Source organism: Carcharhinus amblyrhynchos, chromosome 3 (assembly GCF_965287045.1).
Source record: "Carcharhinus amblyrhynchos chromosome 3, sCarAmb.v2.hapA, whole genome shotgun sequence".
Taxonomy (NCBI): Eukaryota; Metazoa; Chordata; class Chondrichthyes; order Carcharhiniformes; family Carcharhinidae; genus Carcharhinus; species Carcharhinus amblyrhynchos.
In genome coordinates, this window is record NC_137326.1 from 137,786,499 (window position 1) to 137,813,503 (window position 27,005).

The window sequence follows — 27,005 nt, forward strand, 5'->3', positions numbered from 1 at the left end:
CAGATGAGTTAACGCACTAAAGTTGGCACACTTTCAAATGGAGGTTGAAACCATGCTTAAACATAACAAAGTGAGTTGCAGCGAGTGATGCTCACCCATGGTAATGGTACCAAACCCAGATTTCACAGCACAATTCTTAGAATCCGTACAATGCAGAAAGGGATCATTTGTCCCATCGAGCCGACACAACAACAATCCCACCCAGGCCTTATCCTGTACCCTTGTCCAGGGGTATCAAGTGTTTAGAAAGGATAGACGGGAGGAAAAAAGGGGAAGGGTAGCTCTGCTGATTAAGGATAATATCAGGGCGGTAGTAAGGGAAGATGTAGGCTCCAAAGAGCAGAACGTGGAATCGTTGTGTGTGGAGATAAGGAACAGTAAGGGGAGGAAGATGCTGGTGGGTGTAGTCTATAGGCCCTCAAATAATAACTTGGAGGTGGGGCAGGCTATAAACATGCAAATAAATGATGCTTGCAGGAATGGAACAGTGATAATTATGGGGGATTTCAACCTACATATTGATTAGTTGACCCATGTTGGACGCGATGGGCTTGAGGAAGAGTTCTTGGAATGCTGCCGGGATAGTTTCCTTGAACAGTGTGTGACGGAACCGACGAGGGAGCGAGCTATCTTAGATCTGGTGTTATGTAACGAGGCAGGTAGAATTAGAGACCTTGTTGTGAGGGATCGTCTTGGGATGAGCGATCATTGTATGGTTGAGTTTTTGATGCAGATGGAGGATGAGAAAGTAGGGTTCCAGACCTGTGTCCTCTGTTTGAACAGAGGGGAGTACGATAGGATGAGAGAGGAATTGGCAAATGTAGATTGGGGGCGCAGATTGGTCGGTAGGAGTGCTGAGGATCAGTGGAGGATCTTTAAGGAGATCTTTTTCAGTGCTCAGCAGAAATTTATCCCGATGGTAAAGAAGGATTGTGGGAGAAGGCATAATCAGCCATGGTTATTGAAGGAAATAAAGGAGAGTATTAAATTAAAAGCTGATGAGTTTAGAGTGGCTAAAAGTAGTGGGCGAGTAGAAGATTGGGAGAGGTTTAAAAATCAACAAAGATTGACTAAGAAGATGATAAAGAAAGGAAGGATAGACTATGAAGCTAAACTAGCACTAAATATATAAAAGGATAGTAAGAGTTTTTATAAATATATAAAGAAGAGGAGGGTGGCTAGAGTGAATGTTAGGCCCTTAGAGGATGAGAGGAGGGATTTAGTGGTGGGGGATGAGGAAATGGCTGAAGCCTTAAATAAGTTTTTTGCCTCGGTCTTCACAGAGGAGGACGCGAATAGTTTGCTGGGTATTAAAAATAGAAGGATGGTAGGAGTTGAGGGCCTGAATGCGATTACTGTCACTAGAGAGATAAGTGCTTGATTGACTAGTGGGACTGATGGTGGACAAGTCCCAAGGACCGGATGGAATGCATCCCAGGGTTCTGAAGCAAATGGCAGAGGTGATAGTGGATGCCTGTGTGATTATTTACCAAACCTTGCTGGATTCTGGGGAAGTGCCGGAAGATTGGAAAATGGCTAATGTTATGCCACTGTTTAAAAAGGGTAGCAGGCAAAAGGCAGGGAATTATAGGCCGGTTAGTTTAGCGTCTGTTGTGGGAAAAATGCTTGAATCCGTCATCAAAGAAGAAATAGCGAGGCACCTCGAGAAGAATTGTTTGATAGAGCAGACACAGCATGGATTCGTCGGGGGAAGTCGTGTCTGACAAAATTATTGGAATTCTATGAAAATGTGACTAGTGTGGTAGACAGAGGGGAACCGGTGGATGTGGTGTTTCTCGATTTTCAGAAGGCGTTTGATGAGGTGCCGCACAAAAGGTTGCTTCAGAAGGTTAGGGGGCATGGAGTTGGGGGTAAGGTGTTAGCGTGGATAGAGGATTGGTTGTCTAATAGGAGGCAGAGAGTTGGTATCAATGGGTGCTATTCTGATTGGCAGTTGGTGACTAGTGGAGTGCCGCAGGGATCGGTGCTGGGGCCTCAGCTATTTATCATTTATATAGATGATCTGGAGGAGGGGGCTGAGTGTAGGGTGTCGAAATTTGCGGATGACACAAAGATAAGTGGAAAAGCAAATTGTGCAGAGGGTGTGGAAAGTCTGCAGAGGGATCTAGGCAGGCTGAGCGAGTGGGCGAGGACCTGGCAGATGGAGTACAATGTTAGCAAGTGTGATGTTATCCACTTTGGCAGGAATAATAGGAGGAGGGATTACTATTTAAAGGGCGAAAAGCTGCAGCATGCTACGATGCAGAGGGACCTGGGGTTCCTTGTGCATGAGTCGCAAAAACCCAGTCTGCAGGTGCAGCAGGTGATCAGGAAGGCAAATGGGATGCTGGCCTTTATAGAGAGGCGGATAGAATATAAGAACATAAGAACATAAGATTTAGGAGCAGGAGTAGGCCATCGAGCCCTTCGAGCCTGCCCCGCCATTCAATAAGATCATGGCTGATCTGTCATGGCTCAGTTCCACATTCCCGCCCTCTCCCCATAACCCTTAATCCCCTCGCTTATCAAAAACCCATCAACCCGCGTCTTAAAAATATTTAGTGAGGTAGCCTCCACCACTTCAACGGGCAGAGAATTCCAGAGATTCACCACCCTTTGAGTGAAGAAGTTCTTCCTCAACTCCGTTCTAAACCGCACCCCCCCCTTTATCTTGAGGCTGTGCCCCCTAGTCCTACTGTCCTTTCTGAGCGGGAAGAGTCTCTCCACCTCTATCCTATCCATCCCATTCATCATCTTATATGTCCCAATGTGATCTCCCCTCATTCTTCTGAACTCTAACGAGTACAAGCCTAGTTTATTCAGCCTCTCCTCATAGCTCAACCCCCTCAACTCCAGCATCAGCCTAGTAAATCTCCTCTGCACTCCTTCCAAGGCCAAAATATCCTTGCGTAAGTATGGCGCCCAAAACTGCACACAGTACTCCAGCTGCAGCCTCACCAATGCCCTATACAGCCGCAGCAAGACCTCCCTACTTTTATATTCAATCCCCTTCGCTATGAAGGCCAGCATCCCATTAGCCTTCCTGACCACCTGCTGCACCTGCAAGCTGGGTTTTTGCGACTCATGCACAAGGACCCCGAGGTCCCTCTGCACCATCGCCTGCTGCAGTTTTTCGCTACGTAAGTAATAATCCTTCCTACCATTATTCCTACCAAAGTGGACCACTTCACACTTGCCAACATTAAATTCCATTTGCCAGTTCCTGGCCCATTCGCCCAGCCTATCTAAATCCTTCTGTAGACTCTCCACACCCTCCGCACAATTTGCCGTTCCACCAGTCTTGGTGTCATCAGGAAATTTCAACACCATACACTCGGTTCCCTCCTCCAGATCATCTATATAAATGGTAAATAGCTGAGGCCCCAGCACCGACCCCTGGGGCACTCCACTAGTCACCAACCGCCAATCCGAATAGCACCCATTGACCCCCACTCTCTGCCTCCTATTTGACAACCAATCCTCTATCCACGCTAACACCCTATCCCCAACTCCATGTCCCCTGACCTTCTGCAATAACCTCTTGTGAGGTACCTTGTCAGATAAAAGCAGGGAGGTCTTGCTGCAACTGTACAGGGCACTGGTGAGGCCGCACCTGGAGTACTGTGTGCAGTTTTGGTTGCCGCACTTGCAGAAGGATATTTTGGCCTTGGAGGGAGTGCAGAGGAGGTTCACTAGGCTGATACCGGAGATGAGCGGGCTGGACTATGAAGAGAGACGGAATAGACTGGGTCTGCACTCATTGGAGTTTAGAAGGATGAGGGAGGATCTTATAGAGACATATAAGATAATGAAGGTGATGGATAGGGTAGAGGTAGAGAGATTCTTCCTGCTCAGAAAGGACAGCAGGACTAGAGGGCACAGCCTCAAGATAGGCGGGGGGGGGGGGGGGGGGGGGGGGGGCAGTTGCAGTTTCGAACGGAGTTGAGGAGGAACTTCTTCACTCAAAGGGTGGTGAATCTCTGGAATTGTCTGCCCGTTGAAGTGGTAGAGGCTACCTCGCTAAATTTATTTAAGACGCGGGTAGATAGGTTTTTGGTAGGCAAGGGAATTAAGGGTTATGGGGAGAAAGCGGGAAAGTGGAACTGAGCCACTTCAGATCAGCCATGATCTTATTGAATGGCGGGGCAGGCTCGAAGGGCTAGATGGCCTACTCCTCCTATTTCTTATGTTCTTATGTTCTTATGTTCTTGAATATCTATCCTGAGAATCTCCCTGACATCAAGGAGCAGTTTAATAGAGCCAGTCCAGAGTCAACCCTAACATCTTTGGAGTGTATTAAGAAAATAGAGTACCTGGTGGAAACCCAAACAAACATTGGGAGAATATACAAACTCCACACAGCCAATTGTGTGTTGACTATAGAAATGTCAATGCAGTTACAAAGTAAGATTTGTATCCTATTCCTCCAATGGAAGGCTGCATTGAGAAGGTAGGACAAGCAATTTTTATTTCCAGGTTTGGCTTACGCAAAGGATAAGGGTAGGGCAGTAGCTGTTGTCGACATGGACTTCAGTAAGGCTATTGACAAATTCCCTCATGGCAGCCTTGTACAGAGGTGAAGCCATGCAGGATAAGAAGTGAGATGGCAAGATGAACAAGGAACTGGCTCGGTCACAGAAGACAGAGAGTAGCAGTGGAAGGGTGCATTTCTGAATGGAGGGCTGTGTCAAGTGGCTTTCCTCTGGGGTCAGTGCTGGCATCTATATATATTTGGAGGAAAATGTAACTGGTTTCTGGATGACACAAAGGTTAGTGGAATTGCAGATAGCAATGAAGATTGTCGAAAGATACAGCAGAATATAGATCAGTTGGAGATTTGGGTGGAAAGGTTGCGGATGGATTTAATCCGGACAATTGAGGTAATGCAGATGGGAAATACACAGTAAATGGCAGAATCCTAAAAAAGATATTGATAGGCAGAGGGTACCTGGTGTGCACATACACAGGTCACTGAAAGAGGCAATATTGAGTTACCTTGTTGGGTGAAAATCAAAATGAGCTGAAATAATTATTACAATCGCATGGCCAGATATATGGAGAAGGTGGTCAAAAAGGCATACGGTATGCTTGCCTTCATTGGATGGGGCATTAGGTTTAAACATTGGCAAGTCATGTTGCAGCTTTATAGTACCTTGGTTAGGCTGCGCTTGGGATACAGCGTTTAATTCCGGTCACCACATTACCAGAAGGATGTGGAGGCTTTGGAAAGGGCGCAGAAAAGATTTACCAGGATGTTGCCTTGTATGGAGGGCATTATCTATGAGGAGGAGTTGCAGAAACTTGGTTTGTTTACACTGGAGCTTGGAGGTTGAGGGATGACCTGATAGAAGTCTACAAGGGGCGTGGACAGAATGGATAGTTAGAAGCTTCACCCAGGGTGGACAAATCAATTACTAGGTGGCATAGGTTTAAGGTGTGAGGGCAAGGATTAAAGGAGATGTAGGAGGCAAGCAATTTACACAGAAGTTGGTGGATGTCTGGAGCTTGCTGTTGGTGGAGGTATTGAAAGCAAATATGATAGTGACTTTTAAGGGACATGTTGACAAATATATGAGTAGGATGGGAATGGAGGGACATTTTCCATGGAAGGATAAAGGGTTTTAGTTCTGACTGAAATCCACGTTGAAGTCCATGTGACAATATCCACTCCCCTACCCTCCTCAATCCTCTTCATCACTTCATTGAAAAACTCAATCAAGTTAGTGAGACACGACATCCCCTTCATGACACTATGTTGCCTCTCATCAATTGTCCACTTATTTCTAAGTGGGAGTAAATCCTCCCTCAAAGAATGTTCACCAATAATTTTGCTACCATGTAAGGCTCATCAGCCTGTAATTACCGAAATTATCTTTGCCAGCCTTCTTAAACAAAGGGACACCATGCAAAATTATGCAAAACCATTCAAAGTGACCATGGGTGAAAGTGAAGTGGGCGTTGGTGCTGTACCAATACACAAAGTTGACAACAGGATAGAACAGTCTATTGACTATTATTCCAAGAGGCTAAATGGAGATCAGAAGAACTACTGAACCATTAAGAAAGAGGCCTTGAGTTTGCTGCTGGTCAGTAATCTGAGATGAATTTGGACACCGATCACAATCTGTTGACGATTTTGGAGACGTTTAAGAGTAAAAATGCAAGACTATTTTGGTGGAGCATATTATTGCAGCCATTCAGTTTAATATTATACATGTGGCCGGAAGAGAGAATGTGATTGTTGATGCTTTGTCATGAATTTGATGAAAGAAAAATGATGGTTGAAGAAAAGGGCTGTAATGGACTAAACTACTGCTATGCTCGTATGTTTAGATTTTTATTTAGATATTTATGATATGTAGTAGAGTACTCATTGTGTGAAACTAGAAAGCTTTAAAAAATGAAGCCAGCTTTGCATATTGATGTTTTTTTTTCTTAAATGGGACAGTTGTGACGACACTGTGTCTTTACCAAAGTATTTTAGTTGTGTTTCTGTGCAAGAAGTGTCTCTGACTTTATTGGTGCCATTCTGTCTACAATCAGCACTGCGTATTGTTACTGCAGCAGCATATTTAGTTCTAATTGCTAGAATGTTCATTTTAATGTGGACTGACGCTGTTCTGCTGTTGTTTAAAATTTATTCATGTAATGTGGATAATGCAGGCTGGGACAACATTTAATACATATTCCTGTTCATCTCTTGATCTGAATGCCCTGCTTGGCCATTTCAGTGGGGCAGTTAAGAATTAACCACACTGATATGTGTCATGAGGCACATGTATGCCACATTGGGCAAAGATAGCAAATTTCCTTCTCTCTAGCACATTAGTGAAACAATCGAAAATTGTTTTTAGACAACACGAGATTTTTTAATTCCAGGTTTTTGTTTCATCCAAATCTCATCATTGGCCATAGTGGGATTTGAACCTGTGTCCCCAGAGCTATGAATCCCTGGATTAATAGTCCAGTGATAATACCACCACGCCAACACATTCTCTGACATTTTCTCGATGAGTGCTTGATTAAGCTGATTTGCAGATAAGATTGTCTGACAGATTGAAGCCAGGCTCGCACAATATATTCAATTTTTTAGAAGCTGCTTTCCAGTTGTGAGAGAGCAGTATCTATCGTTTGTGTCTCTGAAGCCTGGAGACGGGGAGCTGCCATTGACCTTGTTTACTTCTTTTGTTGCTTTGAGCGTATATGCTTCTCTGGAAACTACTGTCCTGATCACTCTTCCGAAGTATTAAAATGCTGGAAATCGAGCATCACACAGTCATCTTTTGTTCTGTGCTACATGGTTCTGGAAAAATTATGTTTAGGGGGATACTGCTGAATTAGAATAATGGAGATAACTCTCTGCTAAGAATTATATTTTGGCATGTTTGAGTCTCTTATTTGTTAGCTAATTAATTTTATTTGTTATGCTAATTACAGTTGTTATATTCTAACTGTGTTTTTAAAGTTTGCTTTGATAAAAGCTTCCTAGTGGGTCAATTGTTTTATACTTGGAGTGAAACATCTTATGCTCACACTAATGCTAAAATCAAATGTAAAATTTGGGGCCTAGATTAGCTTCATTAAATATATTTCAGATGCTGATCTGCTCCTGAACAGGTGTCATGTTTAAATATATCAGTTGCTAAAAGTTATGCTAAGTATTTCATTATAGTTAAATTCTGTTGCTAAATAAATTTGTTTTAATAAAAGCTTCCCAGTGGGTCAATAGAATCACACCTGAAATGTAACAACTTTCACTGACACTAATTTCTCCACTTTCTCAGAAGACTAAGGAAATGTATGTATGTTAATATATTTTAACACATGTAACAATAATAAATCAAATCAAATGCCAAAATAAAATAAAAAAAGGCTAACTCTAAAACATATTTGATTTGATTTGATTTATTATTGTCATATGTATTAACATACAGTGAAAAGTATTGTTTCTTGTGCTCTATACAGCCAACATTCTGTTCATAGAGAAGGAAACGAGAGAGTGCAGAATGTAATGTTACAGTCATAGCTGGGGTGTAGAGAAAATTCAACTTAATGCAAGGTAAGTCCATTCAAACGTCTGACAGCAGCAGGGAAGAAGCTGTTCTTGAGTCAGTTGGTACTTGGCCTCAAACTTTTGTATCCTTTTCTCAATGGAAGAAGGTGGAAGAGAGAATGTCTGGGGTGAGTGGGGTCCTTAATTGTACTGGATGCTTTGCCGAGGGAGTGGGAAGTATAGACAGAGTCAATGCATGGGAGGCTGGTTTGCATGATGGATTGGGCTACATTCACGACCTTTTGTAGTTCCCTGTTGTCTTGGGCAGAGCAGGAGCCATACGAAGTTATGGTACAATCAGAAAGAATGCTTTCTATGGTTCATCTGTAAAAGTTGGTGAGAGTCATAGCTGACATGCCAGATTTCCTTATTTTTCCCATATCTTGGAATTTCTAATCCAGTCATGAACAGTAGTGCAAAATTGTGAAATCAGCAACATTATGCTGGAGACGTGTCCACAAGTTTTCTCCAAATGGACACAAGAGTTTGATTTAAATATCAACAATTAAACTCGAAATCTAAGGATGTGCCAAAATGGCAATATATCACACAGAAGCACGGACAGTTAAATGATTAATGCAGCTGGCAATTTCATTGCCTGATGTACTGATCATATCTTTGATCCCATTTACAGAAAAAACAATCATTTTAAATATGTTTTGAAAGATGACACTGAAGGAGAGAAGAAATGATATACAATATGCAGAATGGAGATGGCAGGTTTCAAACTTTTCTTTAATCATAGTATTTGAACAAGTGAAATATACAATTTTCTGACAGATTTCTCAGGGCAAATGTTTCACAGCCAATGTGCTGTGTGGCAGTGTGATTCAGTTTGGGACCATTAATTTATTTTCAGTTGGTCACAGTTACCCACCAGCAATTGGGTGGCACGGTAGTACAATGGCTAGTACTGCTGCTTCACAGCTCCAGGGACCTGGGTTCGATTCCTGGCTTGGGTCACTGTCTGTGTGAAGCTTGCACATTCTCCTTGTGTCTGCGCTGGTTTCCTCCTGCAGTCCAAAGATGTGTGGATTAGGTTGATTGGCCATGCTAAAATTGCCCTGAGTGTTCTGGGATGCGTAGGTTAGCGGGATTAGTGGATAAGTATATAGGAATATGAGGGTAGAACCTGGGTGGGATTGTAATAGGCGCAGATGTGATGGGCCTTGTGGCCTCTTTCTGTACTGTAGGATTTCTGTGATTCTAAAACATAACAGTTGGAATTCCTGATTTTAAACAAACAAAGGAAAGCAGAATAATTTGCATTATACAAATTACATTTCAGCATATAGGTAATCTTTGATTGAGCATAACACATTCCACATTAAGTAGTAGATATGACCAAATCTTTTCCATGACATTTTTCTGCAACCCACCCAGATTACAGTGACCACGATGAGTCACAAAATGTTGTAAAATCTTTGTGTCCCTTCATTTGAGATTTTAACTGGGATGGTTCAATTTGGGATGGGCAGCACAGTAGTACAGTCATTAACACTGCTGCCTCACAGTGCTAGATCCCTGGTTTTGTTTCCCAGCTTGGGTCACTGTCTATTTGGAGTTCTCCTCATCTCTGTGCGCATTTCTTCAGAGTGCTTTGATATCCCCCCACAGTCCAAAGATGTGCTGCATACATGCATTTGTCATGCTAAATTCTCCGTCTGGTCTACTTGAACAGGCGGAGGAGTGTAGCAACTAAGGAATTTTCAGTTACTTCATTGCAGTGTTAATGTGAGCCCACTTGTGAATAATAAATAAAGTTTACCTCTGTTTCAGAAACCTAGTCCCGGTATGGCCCCAAAATGTGCATTATCGGTACCTGCCTCATTGACTCCTCATGTCGTAATAGTTCAACGTCATCCCCGGAGACTGCATTCCATTGGTTACACAAATCCACACTCTGTTTGTGAATTCAGGACACGCTTCCAACTCCCAAAAGGTAACTCCCCAGTGTCTCCAATCTCCAGCCTCCAAACTACAATGAGATTTTATTAACTCTCACGGCTTCCCTGAGCTCTAATTGATTTCAGCAGAGAATAAACTAACTTCCATTGTCTACTCAGGTCTGCAGAAATTCTCCTAGACCATTCTTATGTTGAACTTCTGCCAGGGATTGCTCTTAAACTGCAAACCACATCAGGCCTAAACTTCAATTCAGCGCTCTACTGGAAAACATACAGAATTACTGAAACGAGTAAGACTTTTATGCTCAACCCATGTCCATGACAGTATCAACTTTCTGGGTCCACTAAATAGTTTATTTTGTTTAATTTTCTTCACTGTGAGAACCTGAGATTCACTGACTTGGTGAACATTCTGTTGCCCATCCCTATGTACTCTCCAAAAGTTGGTAGTAACCTACTTTTTCTAATAGGTGCTCTGCAGGTGTGGAGGCACATGCACAGTGCTGGCAGGGAAGGAATTGCAGATTTCTGAACTAGCAAAGTGAAGCCATTGCGATGTTTTTCCATGTCAGATTTGTGAGTGACTTGAAGGGGATCTTCTGGGTGATGGTGTGCTAGGTATTACCACTGCACACCTTGATATGGAATGTTGCGAAATGAGCCATGATAAAATCTGTTAGCTGGTGAATACTGCTGCCCCTGCTCATCTGTGGATGGAGCAAATCTTTGTTGATGTGGTGCCAGTAAAGCCATCTGCTTTTTCCTGGGTAGTGTGAGGCTTCTTGAGTAATGTTGGAGTTTCACTCATCCAGACAAGTGGAGCATATTCCTTCTCATTCCTAAGTTGTGACTTCCCTATCGTGGGCAGGCTCTGGGGAATCATGAGGTGATGTCTTCGACACAAAATTCCCCAACTTCTCTCCCACTTTTGAACCCAAAATATTACATGTTAGTCAAAATTCTAGTGAATGACAATCCCATGATGTTGATAGTTGGGCATTCAGTGATGGTAATGCTGCCAAAGGGGAAGCAGATTTAGAACTGAGTTGAGGAGGAACTTCTTCACACAAAGGGTTGTGAATGTGTGGAATTCCCTGACCAGTGAAGTAGTTGAGGCTATCTCATTGAATGTTTTTAAGGCAAGGATAGATAAATTTTTGAACAGTAAAGGAATTAAGAGTTATGGTGAGTGGGTGGGTAAGTGGAGTTGAGTCCACAAAAAGATCAGCCATGATCTTATTGAATGGTGGAGCAGGCTCGAGGGGCCAGATGGCCTACTCCTGCTCCTAGTTCTTATGTTCTAAATGTCAAGGAGCTATGGTCAGATTCAGATTATTTCTTCTTGGCGATGGTCATCACCTGGGACTTGTGTGGCACGAATGTTACTTGCTACTTATCAGCCCAAACCTGGATATTGCCCAAGTCTTGCTGCTTTTGGATATGGATCGCTTAAGGATCTGTGGAATCATGAACACTGCTGAACATGTGCAAACTTCTGTGATATGGGCCTCTGCTGACTTGAAGAGGAAAGGAAGTTCTTTGGTAAAGCAACTGAAAATAGTTAGGCCGAGGACCCTCCCTGCAGTCCACAAGCAGAGAATATTCCAACACCTCTGCATCAACCCTGATTCCCATTGGCTCCAATTTTGTGAGATCTCCTGAGGTTATAATGTCACATTCGATCAAAAGCAGTCTTTTACATCAAAGGCGGTCACTCTCACCTCACCTCTGGAGCTAATGTCTCAGCCCCTGTCCTAACAGACAGACATGGACAGCATTCGGAGCTGCCATTATCTTTTATGTGTTCTCTCAGTCTCCAAGGACAACACTGTTGCTAAGTTGCACTCATAAAAATCTTCCTCAACGAAGCATTATCTTTAAAGTATTCATGAGGCAGAGATTCGCCACAGTTGAAAGTGGAAAGAGGCGACACTTGCATTTCTTTAGCACATTACATGATCTCAGACACTCCCAAACTGTATTGGACTCAATTAATTACTTTGGAATTGCTTTCACAGCAAAAGCGGCAGCCAATTTCATCACAGCAAAATCACACAAAGAGAAACCAAACAAGTCATGAAGGGGGTAAAAGAGAAAATGTTGGATAGAGTTGGAGAAGATCCTGAGAGGCAGGATTTATGAACATTTGGAAAGGTGTACTATGATTAAGAAAAGCCAGCATTGCTTTGTCAAAGGCAGATCATGCCTTACGAGTCTGAATGATTTTTTGAAGATGTGACTAAACACATTGATGAAGGAAGAGCAGTAGATGTAGTATATATGGGCTTCAGCAAGGCCTTTGATAAGGTGCCCCATGCAAGGCTTATTGAGAAAGTGAGGGGACATGGGATCCAAGGGGACATTGCTTTGAGGATCCAGAACTGGCTTGCCCATAGAAGGCAAAGAATGGTTATAGATGGGTCATATTCTGCATGGAGGTCGGTCACCAGTGGAGTGCCCCAGGGATCTTTTCTGGGACCCTTACTGTTTGTGATTTTTATAACTGACCTGGATGAGAAAGTGGAGGGATTGGTTGTTAAGTTTGCTGATGACACAAAGGTTGGAGGTATTGTGGATAGTGTGGAGGGATGTCGGAAGTTGCAGCAAGACATTGATAGGATGCAAGAATGGGTGGAGATGTGGTAGATGGAGATCAACCCAGATAAGTGTGAAGTGGCTGATTTTGGCAGGTCAAATAGAATGACAGAATATAATATTAAAGATAGGACTCTTGGCAGTGTGGAAGATCAGAAGGATCTTGGGGTCTGAGTTCATAGGACACTCAAAGTAGCTGTGCAGGTTGAAGCTGTGGTTAAGGCAGTGTATGGTGTACTGGCCTTCATCAATCGAGGAATTGAGTTTAGGAGTCGAGAGATAATGTTGCAGCTACATAGGACCCTGTTCAGACATCACTTGGAGTACTGTGCTCAGTTCTGGTCGCCTCATTACAGGAAGGATGTGGAAGCCATAGAAAGGGTGCAGAGGAGATTTACAAGGATGTTGCCTGGATTGTGGAGCATGCCTTATGAGTATAGGTTGAGGGAGCTCGGCTTTTCTCCTTGGAGAGACGAAGGATGAGGGGTGACCTGATAGATGTGTATAAGATGTTGAGAGGTATTGATCGAGTGGAAAGTCAGAGGCTTTTTCCCAGGGCTGAAATGGTTGCCACAAGAAGACACAGGTTTAAGGTGCTGGGGAGTAGGTACAGAGGAGATGTCAGGGATAGGTTTTTCACTCAGAGAATGGTGAGTGCGTGGAATGGACTGCCGGCAATGGTGGTGGAGGGGGATTGGGTAGGGTCTTTGAAGAGACTTTTAGATAAGTACATGGAACTTAGTAAGATGGAGGGTTATAGATAAGCCAAGTAATCTTTAAGGTAGGGACATGTTCAGCGCAATTTTGTGGGCTGAACGGCCTGCGTTGTGCTGTAGTTTTTCTATGTTTCTATGACTCAGCGAGTCTCGCACCACCTGTGGAGACTGAAAGATTTATTGCTTCAGGTCAATTGCCATTCATCAGTAATGACACTTCTGCCTGATTTGTGAACATTTCCAGCATTTTCTTGCTTTATTTCAGATGCCTGCGTTTGTTTACGTTTGAAACCAGAGTATTTTACTTACTTTATTTGAGTACTGACTTATTTGTTGTACACAAAGTAGCTAAACACTGACGTAGTTTTACTCATAGTGACTGACATCTGAGCTACTTTGTCTTACACAATGCTTTAAAATGGGATCAAAAGCTTCGCAAAATCTCTACACTCATGACTTGGACTTAGAAATATGAAATATTGCATGGCAACGTCATCAGATTCCCTTCTAATGCACTTTGTTCCGAAGTCGCAAAGTCTGATACTTGGGGTCTTGCAGCTTCTTTAGCAGTACTTGATCCCACGTTACCATGTCTCCATGCCTCTTCTTCTTATGCAGATATTGCTGGCACAGATTGTGCTTCAGTTATGTATTCACAGGGCAGTCAATAACCAAACAACGTTTGTTGGTCACAATTGCTAAAGAATGGTGCCACTGAGGGGTCCTAATTCTTTCAGGAACACTGTCTGTTAAAGACATAGCAATGACCAATGCCCAATCAGCTCCTGTGCATGACCCGTGGCTGCACATCCTTTTCCTTGCTGCTCACACAGTCCTTAGTCTGGTACAGAGTTAGCTCATTTAACCAACAGGCTTTACCGGTGTCTTCACTTTGCTGGTGCCCATCAGGTTACACCTAACACAGCCCTGCATTGAAGTGTGAGCTTCGTTTAAAGCCAGGATCCTAGACTTAATTTACATAAGAACATAAGAAATAGGAGCAGGAGTCGGCCATATAGCCCTTCGAGCCTGCCCCGCCATTCAATAAGATCATGGTTGATCTGTCGTGACTCAGTTCCACATTCCCGCCCTCTCCCCATAACCCTTAATTCCCTCGCTTATCAAAAACCTATCTACCCACGTCTTAAAAATATTTAGCGAGGCAGCCTCCACCACTTCAACGGGCAGAGAATTCCAGAGATTCACCAGCCTTTGAGTGAAGAAGTTCCTCCTCAACTCCGTTCTAAACCGCCCCCCCTTTATCTTGAGGCTGTGCCCCCTAGTCCTACTGTCCTTTCTGAGCAGGAAGAGTCTCTCCACCTCTATCCTATCCATCCCATTCATCATCTTATACGTCTCAATGAGATCTCCCCTCATTCTTCTAAACTCTAACGAGTACAAGCCTGGTTTATTCAGCCTCTGCTCATAGCTCAACCCCCTCAACTCCGGCATCAGCCTAGTAAACCTCCTCTGCACTCCCTCCGAGGCCAAAATATCCTTGCGTAAGTACAGTGCCCAAAACTGCACACAGTACTCCAGCTGCGGCCTCACCAATGCCCTATACAGCTGCAGCAAGACCTCCCTACTTTTATATTCAATCCCCCTCGCTATGAAGGCCAGCATCCCATTCGCCTTCCTGACCACCTGCTGCACCTGCAAGCTGGGTTTTTGCGACTCATGCACAAGGACCCCGAGGTCCCTCTGCACCGTCGCCTGCTGCAGTTTTTCGCCACGTAAGTAATAATCCTTCCTACCATTATTCCTGCCAAAGTGGACCACCTCACACTTGCCAACATTAAATTCCATTTGCCAGTTCCTGGCCCATTCGCCCAGCCTATCTAGATCCTTCTGCAGACACTCCACACCCTCCGCACAATTTGCCGTTCCACCAATCTTGGTGTCATCAGCAAATTTCGACACCATACACTCGGTTCCCCCCTCCAGATCATCGATATAAATGGTAAATAGCTGAGGCCCCAGCACCGACCCCTGGGGCACTCCACTAGTCACCATCCCCAATTTATACCAAATATTTGTGGAACAGCGGCACAGGACATTAATTCAGGCTTAAATAATCTTCAGTAAAACCTTCAGTGCGACACCCGGGGATGCGACAGATTTTTCTACAAGTAATCTATTAGTTTGTACTAGTAAGCATGAATGTTGTGAGAGGAATCAGTAATGTTGGATGCACACGTGGCTTATTGAATAAAGCAATTCTTACTTCCATTTACTGCGCAAAGAATGTGGAGAGACTGGGAAGAACAACTAAAGTAAATTATAACATACAAACCATGAAGCATATTCAGTGAAAGCGATTTGTTTAAAGATAACATTCAGCATTAGAATGCTCCAATCCAATGTCAAACCACCTTCTCATTCTATCAAATCTCCAGGGGTAGGAGTTTTGCGAACCATTTTGTAAACGTTGATATCTTTGACTTTGTATCTGCAAACAAGCTCAGTTTTAAAATACTGAGACATGGTCATGTAGCCGTAACCGATCAGTAGATGGCCGTAGTCCATCCTGGAGGCGAAGTAAATGATGGTATTTTCGTTGCTGAGGTGTAGAAGAGTCTGTAGAATTAAAGGAATTGTTTCAAATGAATAAATGATATCTGAGCCCAGAATATAGTCATAGTCTGAGGGGAACAGCGTGTGGTCACGACCCCAGGAGAGGGCACAGACTTTGACGCGAGATTTGAAGGAAGAAGGGATATTGAAAGACACGTTGCGTTCTATTTGCCTCAGCAGCGTCGGTTGGTCTGTAATGGTGACATTTCCACCTGAAACAAGAGAAATAGATCTATCTCAGTGAGTGATATCTCCAAAAAGGGTTAAACTTTAGTCCCAGGTAGCACAATTATAGATTACCTTTCCCACATTTCGCTAAGATGCTCGGGAGTAAGACAGCAGGTAATAAATGGCTCTCTGGGCCTGGACACAACGGTAAAGAGGGATAGCTGGCTAGAAACTCTCCATACCTCTTATAGACTAACGGCCACGCCAATACTCCCATACACAAAGCATTTCACATTACCTCAACTACTGCCAATTACAAAATCTCACAATGCCGGGGAGAGACATGAAGCACCAACGTCCCATGACCAAGCGGCGTCTCGCCGCGGCAGCCCACCGTCGGCGGAGGAAAGGTGGGAATGTAGGGTTCCAATTCAAACAGCGGGAGCAGAAACAGAGAAAGCTGGACTTTTCCGGTGCCGAACCTGAGAAGCAAAAGCTAGGAAAAGGAGGCCAGAGACACGGGGGACGGTGCTGGTGGCTCAAGAGCCTGTTTTTGTCTTCAAAAATCCGCAGATGCCTGCTTTCACAGCTCCTCCAATCACAGTTATGAGTAGACTAGGATTGGCGGAGCAACAATCTGAAAATACATTCGAGCTCCCCCGTATAACTGACATTTCAACCATCTCTCTCAACCAAAACTTTTATATAATCGTAACATTACACTCACCCCGTTGTGTTCAGCTCTTTTCGATAAAAGCTAACTCTGTATAGACATTTGCAATAATCTGTATATAGACAAACTATTAAATATTATGCGCTTGCTTCCTTAAGTTATTCTCTACTTTCATAGCTCCTTACTGGCAAAATTAATCTGCAGTGATGGGTAATATACTAAATAGTATTATTTACACCAAGTGCCGTACAGCCGAGCACACATCAGTTATTAGTCATTGGTCATTACTTCCATTCAAAATTTCGGAAAATTGTGTTTTTGTTGTTCCTGTGAGTACATAAAATGTATCTAACTCACCCAGAAGGGCAACAAGAATGCTCAGAATTCCAGTGCCTGCTCCGAGTTCAATCACTTTCTTGTCAGGAAATCTGATTCCCTCTGTCTCAAAGTATTGACACAGAGCAAGAGACTGTCAAATGAAACAACACATTTTCATGTTACAAATGATACACCGGGATGGAGCAGCGAAAGAGTATCATTCAAACAGATGAACATGCAAACATGCAAATTAGAAGCAGGAGTAAACCTTTTGGTCCCTCGAGTGTGTTCCAATATGGTAGATCTGAGATGTCCTCACCTTTATTCTCCAGTCTATTCCCGATATGTCTTGACTCTCTTGTCAATCAAGAAATCAAAATATTCAATTACCTCGTCTGTACTCCTCTCTAGGGAGGATCATCCCACACACGAATAATCCTCTGAGAAAGAAATGTGGATTTCTTCATTTTAAATGGCAGCTCCCTAATTTTTGAACTACCTCCCCTAATTCTGAACTCTTTGTTAGGGGGAATCTTTCCTTAATTTTATTTGTTAGTGTCACATTAGGTTTAACACTGCAATGAAATTAAACATTTTTAAGCTTATTTATTAGTCACAAGCAGGATTACATTAACACTGCAATTAAGTTGCTGTGAAAATCCCCTAGTAGCCACACTCTGGCTCCTGTTCAGGTGCACTGAGGGAGAAATTAGCATGGCGATTGCACCTAACCAGCACATCTTTCAGAATGTAGGAGGAAACAGAGCAACCAGAGGAAACCGACACAGGCATGGGGAGAATGTGTAGATTGTGTACAGACAGTGACCCAAGCCAGAAATTGAAGCTGGGTCCTTGGTGCTGTGAAGCACCAGTGTTAACCATTGTGCCAACATGTCACCTTCAAATTTTCTCAAATCACCTCCAACGTTACTTCTTTTCTTAAATACATCCCTTCTGGTTATTGACCCGTCCACTAAGAGGACAATTTCTTCCTATCTATCATATCTATGCATTTTTTAATTTTGTACACCTCAATAACATTCCCCTCAACCTTCTCTGCTCTAAGAAAAACAACCCCAGCCTTACGAGTCTCTTGATAGCTGAAAAGCTCCAACCCAGAAAACATCCTGGTGAAGCTCATCTGCATCATTTCTAGACCAATCACATGTTTTGTATATGTGGTGACTGAAGCTGCACTCAATAATTTAGCTGTGGCCGAATAAACATTTTTGTACGACTTCGTGTTAACCTATGTGCTCCTAAATTCTGTGCCTCAGCTAATAAAGGCCAGCATCAATAATTCTTAGTCCATCCTGCTGGCTTTAAGGATCTTAGGATCCAATGTTCCTCTTATCCTTTGTCCCTTAGAGCATTCTATAGCTCATTGTGCATCCCTTTGCCTTGTTTGTCCTTCCAAAGTGCAATATCTTACAATTATCAGTGGTACGTTCAATTTGCCACTGTTCTTTCCATCTATCCAGCTCGTTTGTGACAATGGGAAAGTTAGTATGGAAATGGTAGAAATAGCAGAGGTGCTCAATGAATACTTTGCTTCAATATTCACGGTGGAAAAGGATCTTGATGATTGTAGTGTAGGCTTGCAGTGGACTGAAAAGCTTGAGTATGTGGACATTAAGAAAGAGGATGTGTTGGAGTTTTTGAATAGCATCAAAATAGATAAGTCACTGGGACCAGATGGGATATACCTCAGGTTACTGTGGGAGGCGAAGGAAGAGATTACAGAGCCTCTGGCGGTGATCTTTGCATCATCGATGGAGACAGGAGAGGTTCTGGAGGATTGCAGATGTGCTTCCTATATTCAAGAAAGGGAGTAGAGATAACCCAAGAAATTATTGACTGGTGAGTCTAACCTCAGTGGTTGGTGAGTTGATGGAGAAGATCCTGAGAGACAGGACTTATGAACATTTAGAGAAGTATAAAAGTAGTCAGCACGGCTGTGTTAAAGGCAGATCGTGCCTTACAAGCCTGGTTGAGTTTTTTGAAGATGTAACTAAACACATTGACGAAGGAAGAGCGGTAGATGTGGTTTATATGGACTTCAGCAAGGTGTTCGATAAGGTCCCCCATGCAAGGCTTACTAAGAAAGTGAGAGTGCATGGGATCCAAGGGAAAGTTGCTTTGTGGATCCAGAACTGGCTTGCTTACAAAAGGCAGAGAGTTGTTGTATTTGGGTCTTATTCTGCGTGGAGGTCAGTCACCAGTGGAGCACCCTAGGATCTGTTCTAGGACCCTTGCTGTTTGTGATTTTTATAAATGACCTGGACGAGGAAGTGGAGGGATGGGTTGGTAAGTTTGCCGATGACATGAAGGTTGGGGGTGTTGTGGATAGTCTGGAGGGATGTCAGAAGTTTAAGCGTGACATAGATGGGCTGCAAGACTGGGTGGAGAAGTGGCAGACGGACTTCAACCTGAATAAGGGTGTGGTGGTTCATTTTGGCAGGTCAAATAGGATGAAGGAATATACTGTTAAGGGTAAGACTCTTAGCAGTGTGGAAGATCAGAAGGATCTTGGGGTCCGGGTTCATAGGACTCTCAAATCGGCTTTGCAGGTAGAGGATGTGGTTAAGAAGGTGTATGGTATACTGGCCTTCATCAATCAAGGAATTGAGTTTAGGTGTTGGGAGATAATGCTGCAGCTTTGGAAGACCTTGGTCAGACCCCACTTGGAGTACTGTGCTCAGTTCTGGTCGCCTCATTACAGGGAGGATGTGGGGGCCATTGAAAGAGTGCAGAGGAGATTTACAAGGACGTTGCCTGGATTGGTTGGCATACCTTATGAGGATAGGTTGAAAGAGCTCAGTCTTTTCTCCTTGGAGAGACAAAGGGTGACCTGATAGAAGTGTATAAGATGTTGAGAGGTATTGATCGGGTGGATTCTCAGAGGCTTTTTCCGAGGGCTGAAATGGCTGCCACAAGAGGACACAGGTTTAGGGTGCTGTGGATTGGTACAGAGGAGATGTCAGGGGTAAGTTTTTCACTCAGAGAGTGGTGGGTGCGTGGAATTGGCTACTGGCGGTGGTGGTGAAGGTGGATTTGATAGTGTCATTTAAGAGACTTCTGGATAAGTACATGGGACTTGGTAGGATGGAGGGTTATAGGTAAGCCTAGTAGGTAGAGATATGATTGGCACAACTTGTGGGCCGAAGGACCTGTTTGTGCTGTAGTATTATTATGTTCTATGTTTATATAATCCTAGCAAATAGGTTGCAAAGGTAGCCGTAAATAGGTCTTTCTCTGGTTGGCGGGATGTAAAGGATGGTGTACCATACAGATCAGTGCTGGGCCCTCAAAGATTTTTAATTCATCTAAATGATTAATGAAGGGACAGGAGCTCTGGTTTTTAAATTTTCTGATGATGCAAAGATAGGTGGGAACATAAATTGTTAAGAGGTCATAGAGAGACGAGGGCCTAGGTTAGTTAAGTGAGCGGTCAATGATTCAGCAAATGAAGTGTCGGGTAGGCAAGTGTGAAATTGCCCATTTGGCAGAAGGAATAATAAGCTAGCTTATTACTAAATTGTGAGAGACTGTGGAGTTCTGAGCTGCAAAGGGTTTGAGATATCCTTGAGCAAGAAGGGCAATAAATAATTAGGGAAGTTAATATAATGTCATTACTGGATATAAACAAATAACTGTGGAAGCTGGAATCTGAAACCAAAAGAGAAAATGCTGGAAAATTTCAGCAGGTCTGGCGACATCTGTATGGACAGAAAAGATCTAGGGTTTTGAGTCCAGGTGATGTCTTGTCAAAGCTTTGACAATGGGTCATCTGGACTCCAAACGTCAACTCTTTCTATCCTTACAGATGCTGCCAGACCTGCTGAGATTTTCCAGCATTTTCTCTCTGTGGGTTCAATATAATGTTATGGTTCATCATGATAGGGATTGAATCTAAATGTAGGGAGATTGCAATTGCACATGACACTGGTCAGAACTCATATGGTGGACTGTACAGTATACGTTTTCTGATCTAATGAAGGACGTAAATGCATTCGACGTAATATATAGATGGATTGCTAAACTAATACACAGAGTAGGTGTATTGTCCTCTGAGGAAATATTGAATAAATTGGTCGTATCCACTGGAGTTTATAAGAGTAAGAAGCAACTTGATTAAAGCAAGGCTGGGAACCCTAGATGATAAACCAGATTGAAGTTCTGGCCAGGAAAAAGAAGGGGATATTGCTCAGGTACAAGCAGCTGGAATCAAGGGATTCCTTGGAGATGCACAAGGGATACAGGAATACACTTAAGAAGGAAATTATGAGGGCAAATGAGTGGCACGAGGTAGCTTTGGTTGACAGCATGAAGATGAATTCAAAGGGATTCCCTAAATATATTAAAGGAAACAAAAATATCTAGAGGGAGACTAGAACCCTTCAGGGACAAAAGTGGACACATGTGCTGAACAACAAAGGATGGTCAAGGTTCTCAATGAATATTTCTCCTCTGTGTTTATCGTAGAGGAAGACATTAAGATTTAGTGGTGTTATATTGGGGACAGTTCACATTACGGGGGAGGAGGTGATGGACATTTCAAAATGTATGAAAGTGGACAAATCTCCTGGCCCTGGCCAAGTATATCCAAGAACACTCCGTGAGTCCAGAGAAGAAATTGCGGGAGCCCTGGCTGAGATATTTGCATGATTGTTAGCCACAGGTGAGGTACCAGAAGACTGGAGGGTAGCAAATGTTGTGCTCTTATTTAGGAAGGGCTGCAAAGAAAAACCTGGGGATTATCGACTGGGAGTAAGCCTAACATCTGTGGTTGGTAAGGTACTAGAAAGGATTCTGGGGAGTAAGATATACAGGCATTTGGAAAGACAAGGTTTAATCAGGAATAGTCAGAATGGCTTTGTGCATGGAGGATCATGCATTAAACATCAGTTAGAGTTATCAACTGACCAGGAAGGTTGAAGAGGACAGGGCAGTAGGCATAGTATATATGGACTGGGGTAAGGCCTTTAATAAAGTTCCATGTGGTAGGCTACTCTGGAAGGTTCACATGGAATCCAGGGAGAGCTGGCAAATTGGATACACAATTTGTTTGCTGATAGGAAGCACAAGGTAATGGTGAAAGTCTGCTTGTCGGACTGGAGGCCTATGTTTAGTCGTGTGCCTCAGGAATTAGTGCTGGGCCCATTGCTGTTTGTTATCTACATCAACAATTTGGATGGAAATGTACGAATTGTGATCAGCAAGTTTGCAGATGACACTCAAATAGGTGATATTATAGAGAGTGAGGAACATTATTCAAGATTCCAGCAGGATAAAAGTAAACTACTGCAGATGTTGGAAGCTGAAAACAAAAAAAAGAAAATGTTGAAAAATCTCAACATATTGGGCCCGATTTTACCAAAAATTCACTGTAAATTCGGGTGTCAGGCCAATGACGCGATCTGCACCTGAAAGCGAGCAGATCACGCCTTTACTGACATCCAGTTTGGGCGCGGTCAATTCCGCGCCCCAATCAGGTGGCCCGACGATTTAAATGCATTAGTATACATTTAAATTGATTTAATGAACCGCGCACATAACTCTACCGCCAAATCCCATTTTACTGACTTCGGATCCGTTCCGGATCCGTGCTGTTATCAACCTGCAGAATAAAAATCTGAAGCCAATTCCGATTTTGCAGGGAAACTCCGAAGCCCATCCTCCTCAATCGATTCGAACCCCCTAAGAGGCAGACCCACCCCAGCAAACTCCCCAACCCCTGCAATCAGAACCCCCTGGGAGGCAGGCCTCCCTCGGCAGAGCACATCCCCCCTCAATCCGCCCCCCCCAGGAGGCAGCCCTTCCCCCACCCTCCGATCAAACCCTCCTGGGAGGCAGCCCTTCCCCCACCCTCCGATCAAACCCACCTGGGAGACAGACAGCCGCACCCCATGGTCCAACCCCACCTCCCACCCCCCTCACGATCAGAACACCCCCCCCCCCTCTCCTGGGAGGCAGGCCTCCCTTGGCAGACCACAGCCCCAACCTACCTGGATTGCTGCTCTCCCTCCACCATCCTTCTGACCTGCACTTGTTGATGTGGAGATGCCGGCGTTGGACTGGGGTAAACACAGTAAGAAGTCTCACAACACCAGGTTAAAGTCCAACAGGTCTATTTGGTGGCACAAGCCATTAGCTTAGGACTCACCTGATGAAGAGACAGCACTCCAAAAGCTAGTGGCTTTTACTACCAAATAAACCTGTTGGACTTTAACTTGGTGTTGTGAAACTTTTTACTGTGTTTACCCCAGTCCAACGCCGGCATCTCCACATCAACAAGTGCAGGTCAGAAGGATGGTGGAGGGAGAGCAGCAATCCAGGTAGGTTGGGGGTGTGCTCTCCCGGCGTTGGGGGGGGGGGGGGGGGGGGCTGCTTCCCTGCGTGGTGGGTCTGATCGTGGGGGTGGGGCCTGCCTCCTGGAGGGTCTGACCGTGGGGTGGGGGGCTGCCTCCCGGGGTGGGGGGGGTCTGAAAATGGGGGGGGGGTGCCTGCCGGGGGGGCCTGCCTCCCGGGGAGTGGGGGGCCCGATTGCAGAGGGGGCTGCCTCCCAGGGGGATCTGATTGGGGAGCGGGGTGGTGCCTCCCGGGGGGTCTGATCAGAGGGCGTGTGCCGGGGGTGCCTGCCTCCCAGAGGGGTCCAATCGTGGCTTATCCTCCCCACCATTCCCCCCCTCCCTGCCCCACCCCCCTCTTCGCTCTATCTGCTGGTTTTGTCTTTCACGCCTGGGCGCACTGTTTCAGACTTTTTTCGAACTGCACGTGTGCAGTTCAGAGCTCTGATTGTTCCGACAACGCTAAGCCCTGCCCACAGCGCAGAATGGATAGGAGCCAGCAAAAAGCATAACGGCACACTGGAATGAGGATTCCGGGCTCGGATCCGTTTAACATTCTGATCTGGGCCTTAGCCTCTGATTGGTAAAATCAGGCCCATCGAGTAGCGTCTATGAGGAGAGAAAAGAGGTGACGTTTCAAGTCCAGATGATTGTTTGTCAAAACAGGATAATGATCAGTTGGGGAAGTGGGCCTATTCTGGTCAGCCTATTATAGAAAGGATATCATTAAACTAGAAAGAGTGCAGAAAAAAAATACTAGGGGAATTTCACAGTAACTTCATTGCAGTGTTAATGTAAATTTTAAATGTGACTAATGTGTTGATTGATCATATGGTCATAGAAGTTTACAGCATGGAAATCTACAGCATGGAATTGTACAGATGAGTACATGGTATTTAATGGGATTGAGAGTTATCGATAGGCCTGGTAGGTATGGATATGATCGGTGCAACTTGTGGGCTGAAGGGCCTGTCTGTGCTGTAGTGTTCTATGTTGTATGTTCTATAATAAATAAACTTTAAACTTTTTAGAATGCTACCAGGACTTGATTGTTGGAGTTATAAGAAGAAGCTGGATAGACTGAGGTTTTTTGCTCTGGAGCGTAGGAGGCTGAGGGGTGATCTTATAGAGGTCTATAGAATAATGAGGGGCATAGATCAGCTAGATAGTCAATATCTTTCCCCAAAGGTAGGGGAGTCTAAAACCAGAGGGCATAGGTTTAAGGTGAGAGGAGAGAGATACAAAAGTGTCCAAAGGGACAATTGTTTCTACCCACAGGCTGGTGAGTGCCTGGAACAAGCTGCCAGAGGTAGTAGTGGAGGCGGGCACAATCTTGTTTTTTGACCGTTTACACGGACAAGATCGCTATAGAGGGTTATGGGCCAAACGCGCGCAATTGGGACTATTTTAGATGTTGAAAACAAGGGGGCGGCACATACAAATTGGGCCTAAAGGCCTATGACCGTATGATCAATCAACACATTTGGCAAATGAAAACTGACATGAACTTACAGCATCCCAGACCGAGGTACCATATCCTAGTTTAGAAAATGGATGCACGCCGATTTGTAAATAGAAACCGCAGGTCTGGTAGTATTCTTTTTTTGTGAAATCATCGTCCCTGTACATAGAACGTTGGTAGGTTTTTCCCATCAGTTTTGTCAGTTTCGTCTCGGACATTGCACTGGCTTCTCCTCGGTCTCTGGTGGATAAATCTGAGAGGCGCAGTCTTCACTTGATTCGTTCTAGTTAAAGGAACATGAGATTTTTGAATTGAGGCAGTTGGTTATTTTTCGTTTGAGAACATCAAAGACACAATTATCAAAATTTAGAAACAATTAAGCAGAAACTCCTCTTCGGCTTTAAAGTAAAATTCTCGCTGTCCAATGGGGCGCCTGTTATCGCCGCCAGTCTCAGTGCATTAAACTGGATGGAGATGAAAATCGCGGAAGTCGGAGAACAAGTAATACATTCGATGCCGCTAGTCTTCTACAACTGTCCACTGGACTATTTATTGCATTGGCTCAATTGAAAAAGGAAAAGTAACATTGAATATACCGCAGAGCACCCAGTTGATACAATTATAACATGGACCACATGTGGGAGATATACATGTTCCAAAGGAACTTGTACATTCTGAGCTGAACAGGGAGCCTCGTTTTTTCATCGGTAAATAGAAGTGTTGCAAGTGAAAAAAAAGCATTTAACAGTCAATGGTGTAAATTACATTTGAAAATGAACAAATTAAAATGTTGATTTTTCTGTGCTGAAACTCGGGCGCATTTTCCAGATATTCGAATCCGAATTGTCGAACTTCTGATCAGAACCCGGCAATTATCGCTACCAACAAGTGGCAGGAATAGCAACTGGACATTTTAATCAGTTGCGGAATGTGGACGTCGCTGGATTGGTCAGCATTTATAGCCCGTCTTTAGTTGCCCTTCAGAAATTGGTGGCGAGTTGCCTTCTTCAAACATTTCTGTGTCGGAGGTTCAGATACAATCACACTGATTACACGAATTCGTCCAATTTGATAACTTGACATGATACATTTATGGAATCCAACTTCTTCGTAAAGATCTTAAGTATTATTTTGTCACTTTTTTTTAAACATCCGAATCTCTCTCTCTCTCTCATGATATCTACGCTGTTGTAACTCTTTATAGTCATCAGTTCATTATTTCCACTTCTTCGTCTATAGTTTTGACCATAGGGTGCAGAATTACATCAGCTCATCGATATCTGTGCGGCATTAGTTAGACACTTTGAATCTTGATTCCATTCTGGCATCTGAGTCTCCATGATGTGGAGAAGCCAGTGTTGAACTGGGGTAAGCACAGCAAGGAGTGTCAAAACACCAGATTAAAGTCCAACAGGTTTATTTGGCATCTCAAATAATGCCGAAAGCTTTCGGAGTCTCAAGCTCCTTCATCAGGTGAATGAAGAGCTCTGTTCACAAACAGGGCATATACAGACACAAACTCAATTCTTCAGGGCAGTTAGTTTTGCGAGCCCAGGCAATGCCCTGGCTGGAGACAGTTCACATTTCTTTAACCTGTGTTTAACCCTCTCTCCACTCCCATTATCTGTACCTTTAAGACTTGATTAGGCTTTTTCCTAGATTGGAGACAAATATCACAAAGGGCCACGGGCTTAAGATGAGGGGGGACAGGTATAATTTGGATGCTAGAGGGAGGTTTTTCACACAGAGGGTCATAAGAACATAAGAACATAAGAAATATGAGCAGGAGTAGGCCATCTGGCCCTTCGAGCCTGCCCCGCCATTCAATAAGATCATGGCTGATCTGTCGTGGCTCAGTTCCACTTTCCGGCCCTCTCCCCATAACCCTTAATCCCCTCTCTTATCAAAAACCCATCAACCCGCTTCTTGAAAATATTTAGCGAGGCAGCCTCCACCACTTCAACGGGTAGAGAATTCCAGAGATTCACCACCCTTTGAGTGAAGAAGTTCCTCCTCAACTCCGTTCTAAAACGCCCCCCCCCCCCTTTATCTTGAGGCTGTGCCCCCTAGTCCTACTGTCTTTTTTGAGCGGGAAGAGTCTCTCCACCTCTATCCTATCCATCCCATTCATCATCTTATACGTCTCAATGAGATCTCCCCTCATTCTTCTAAACTCCAACGAGTACAAG

The 27,005-nt window shown here is 44.0% G+C and overlaps 1 protein-coding gene across 1 annotated transcript; it reads right to left on the minus strand.

The window, feature by feature from the left end:
• Positions 1-15,647: 15,647 nt before the first annotated feature.
• LOC145341280 (EEF1A lysine methyltransferase 3-like) lies at positions 15,648-25,034 on the minus strand. Its single transcript, XM_080186205.1, has 3 exons — positions 24,867-25,034; positions 17,044-17,155; positions 15,648-16,057 (listed from the first exon to the last, which is right to left on the minus strand). The coding sequence occupies exons 1-3, from the start codon at positions 25,032-25,034 to the stop codon at positions 15,648-15,650; spliced, it is 690 nt and encodes a 229-aa protein (XP_080042331.1).
• Positions 25,035-27,005: the final 1,971 nt, after the last annotated feature.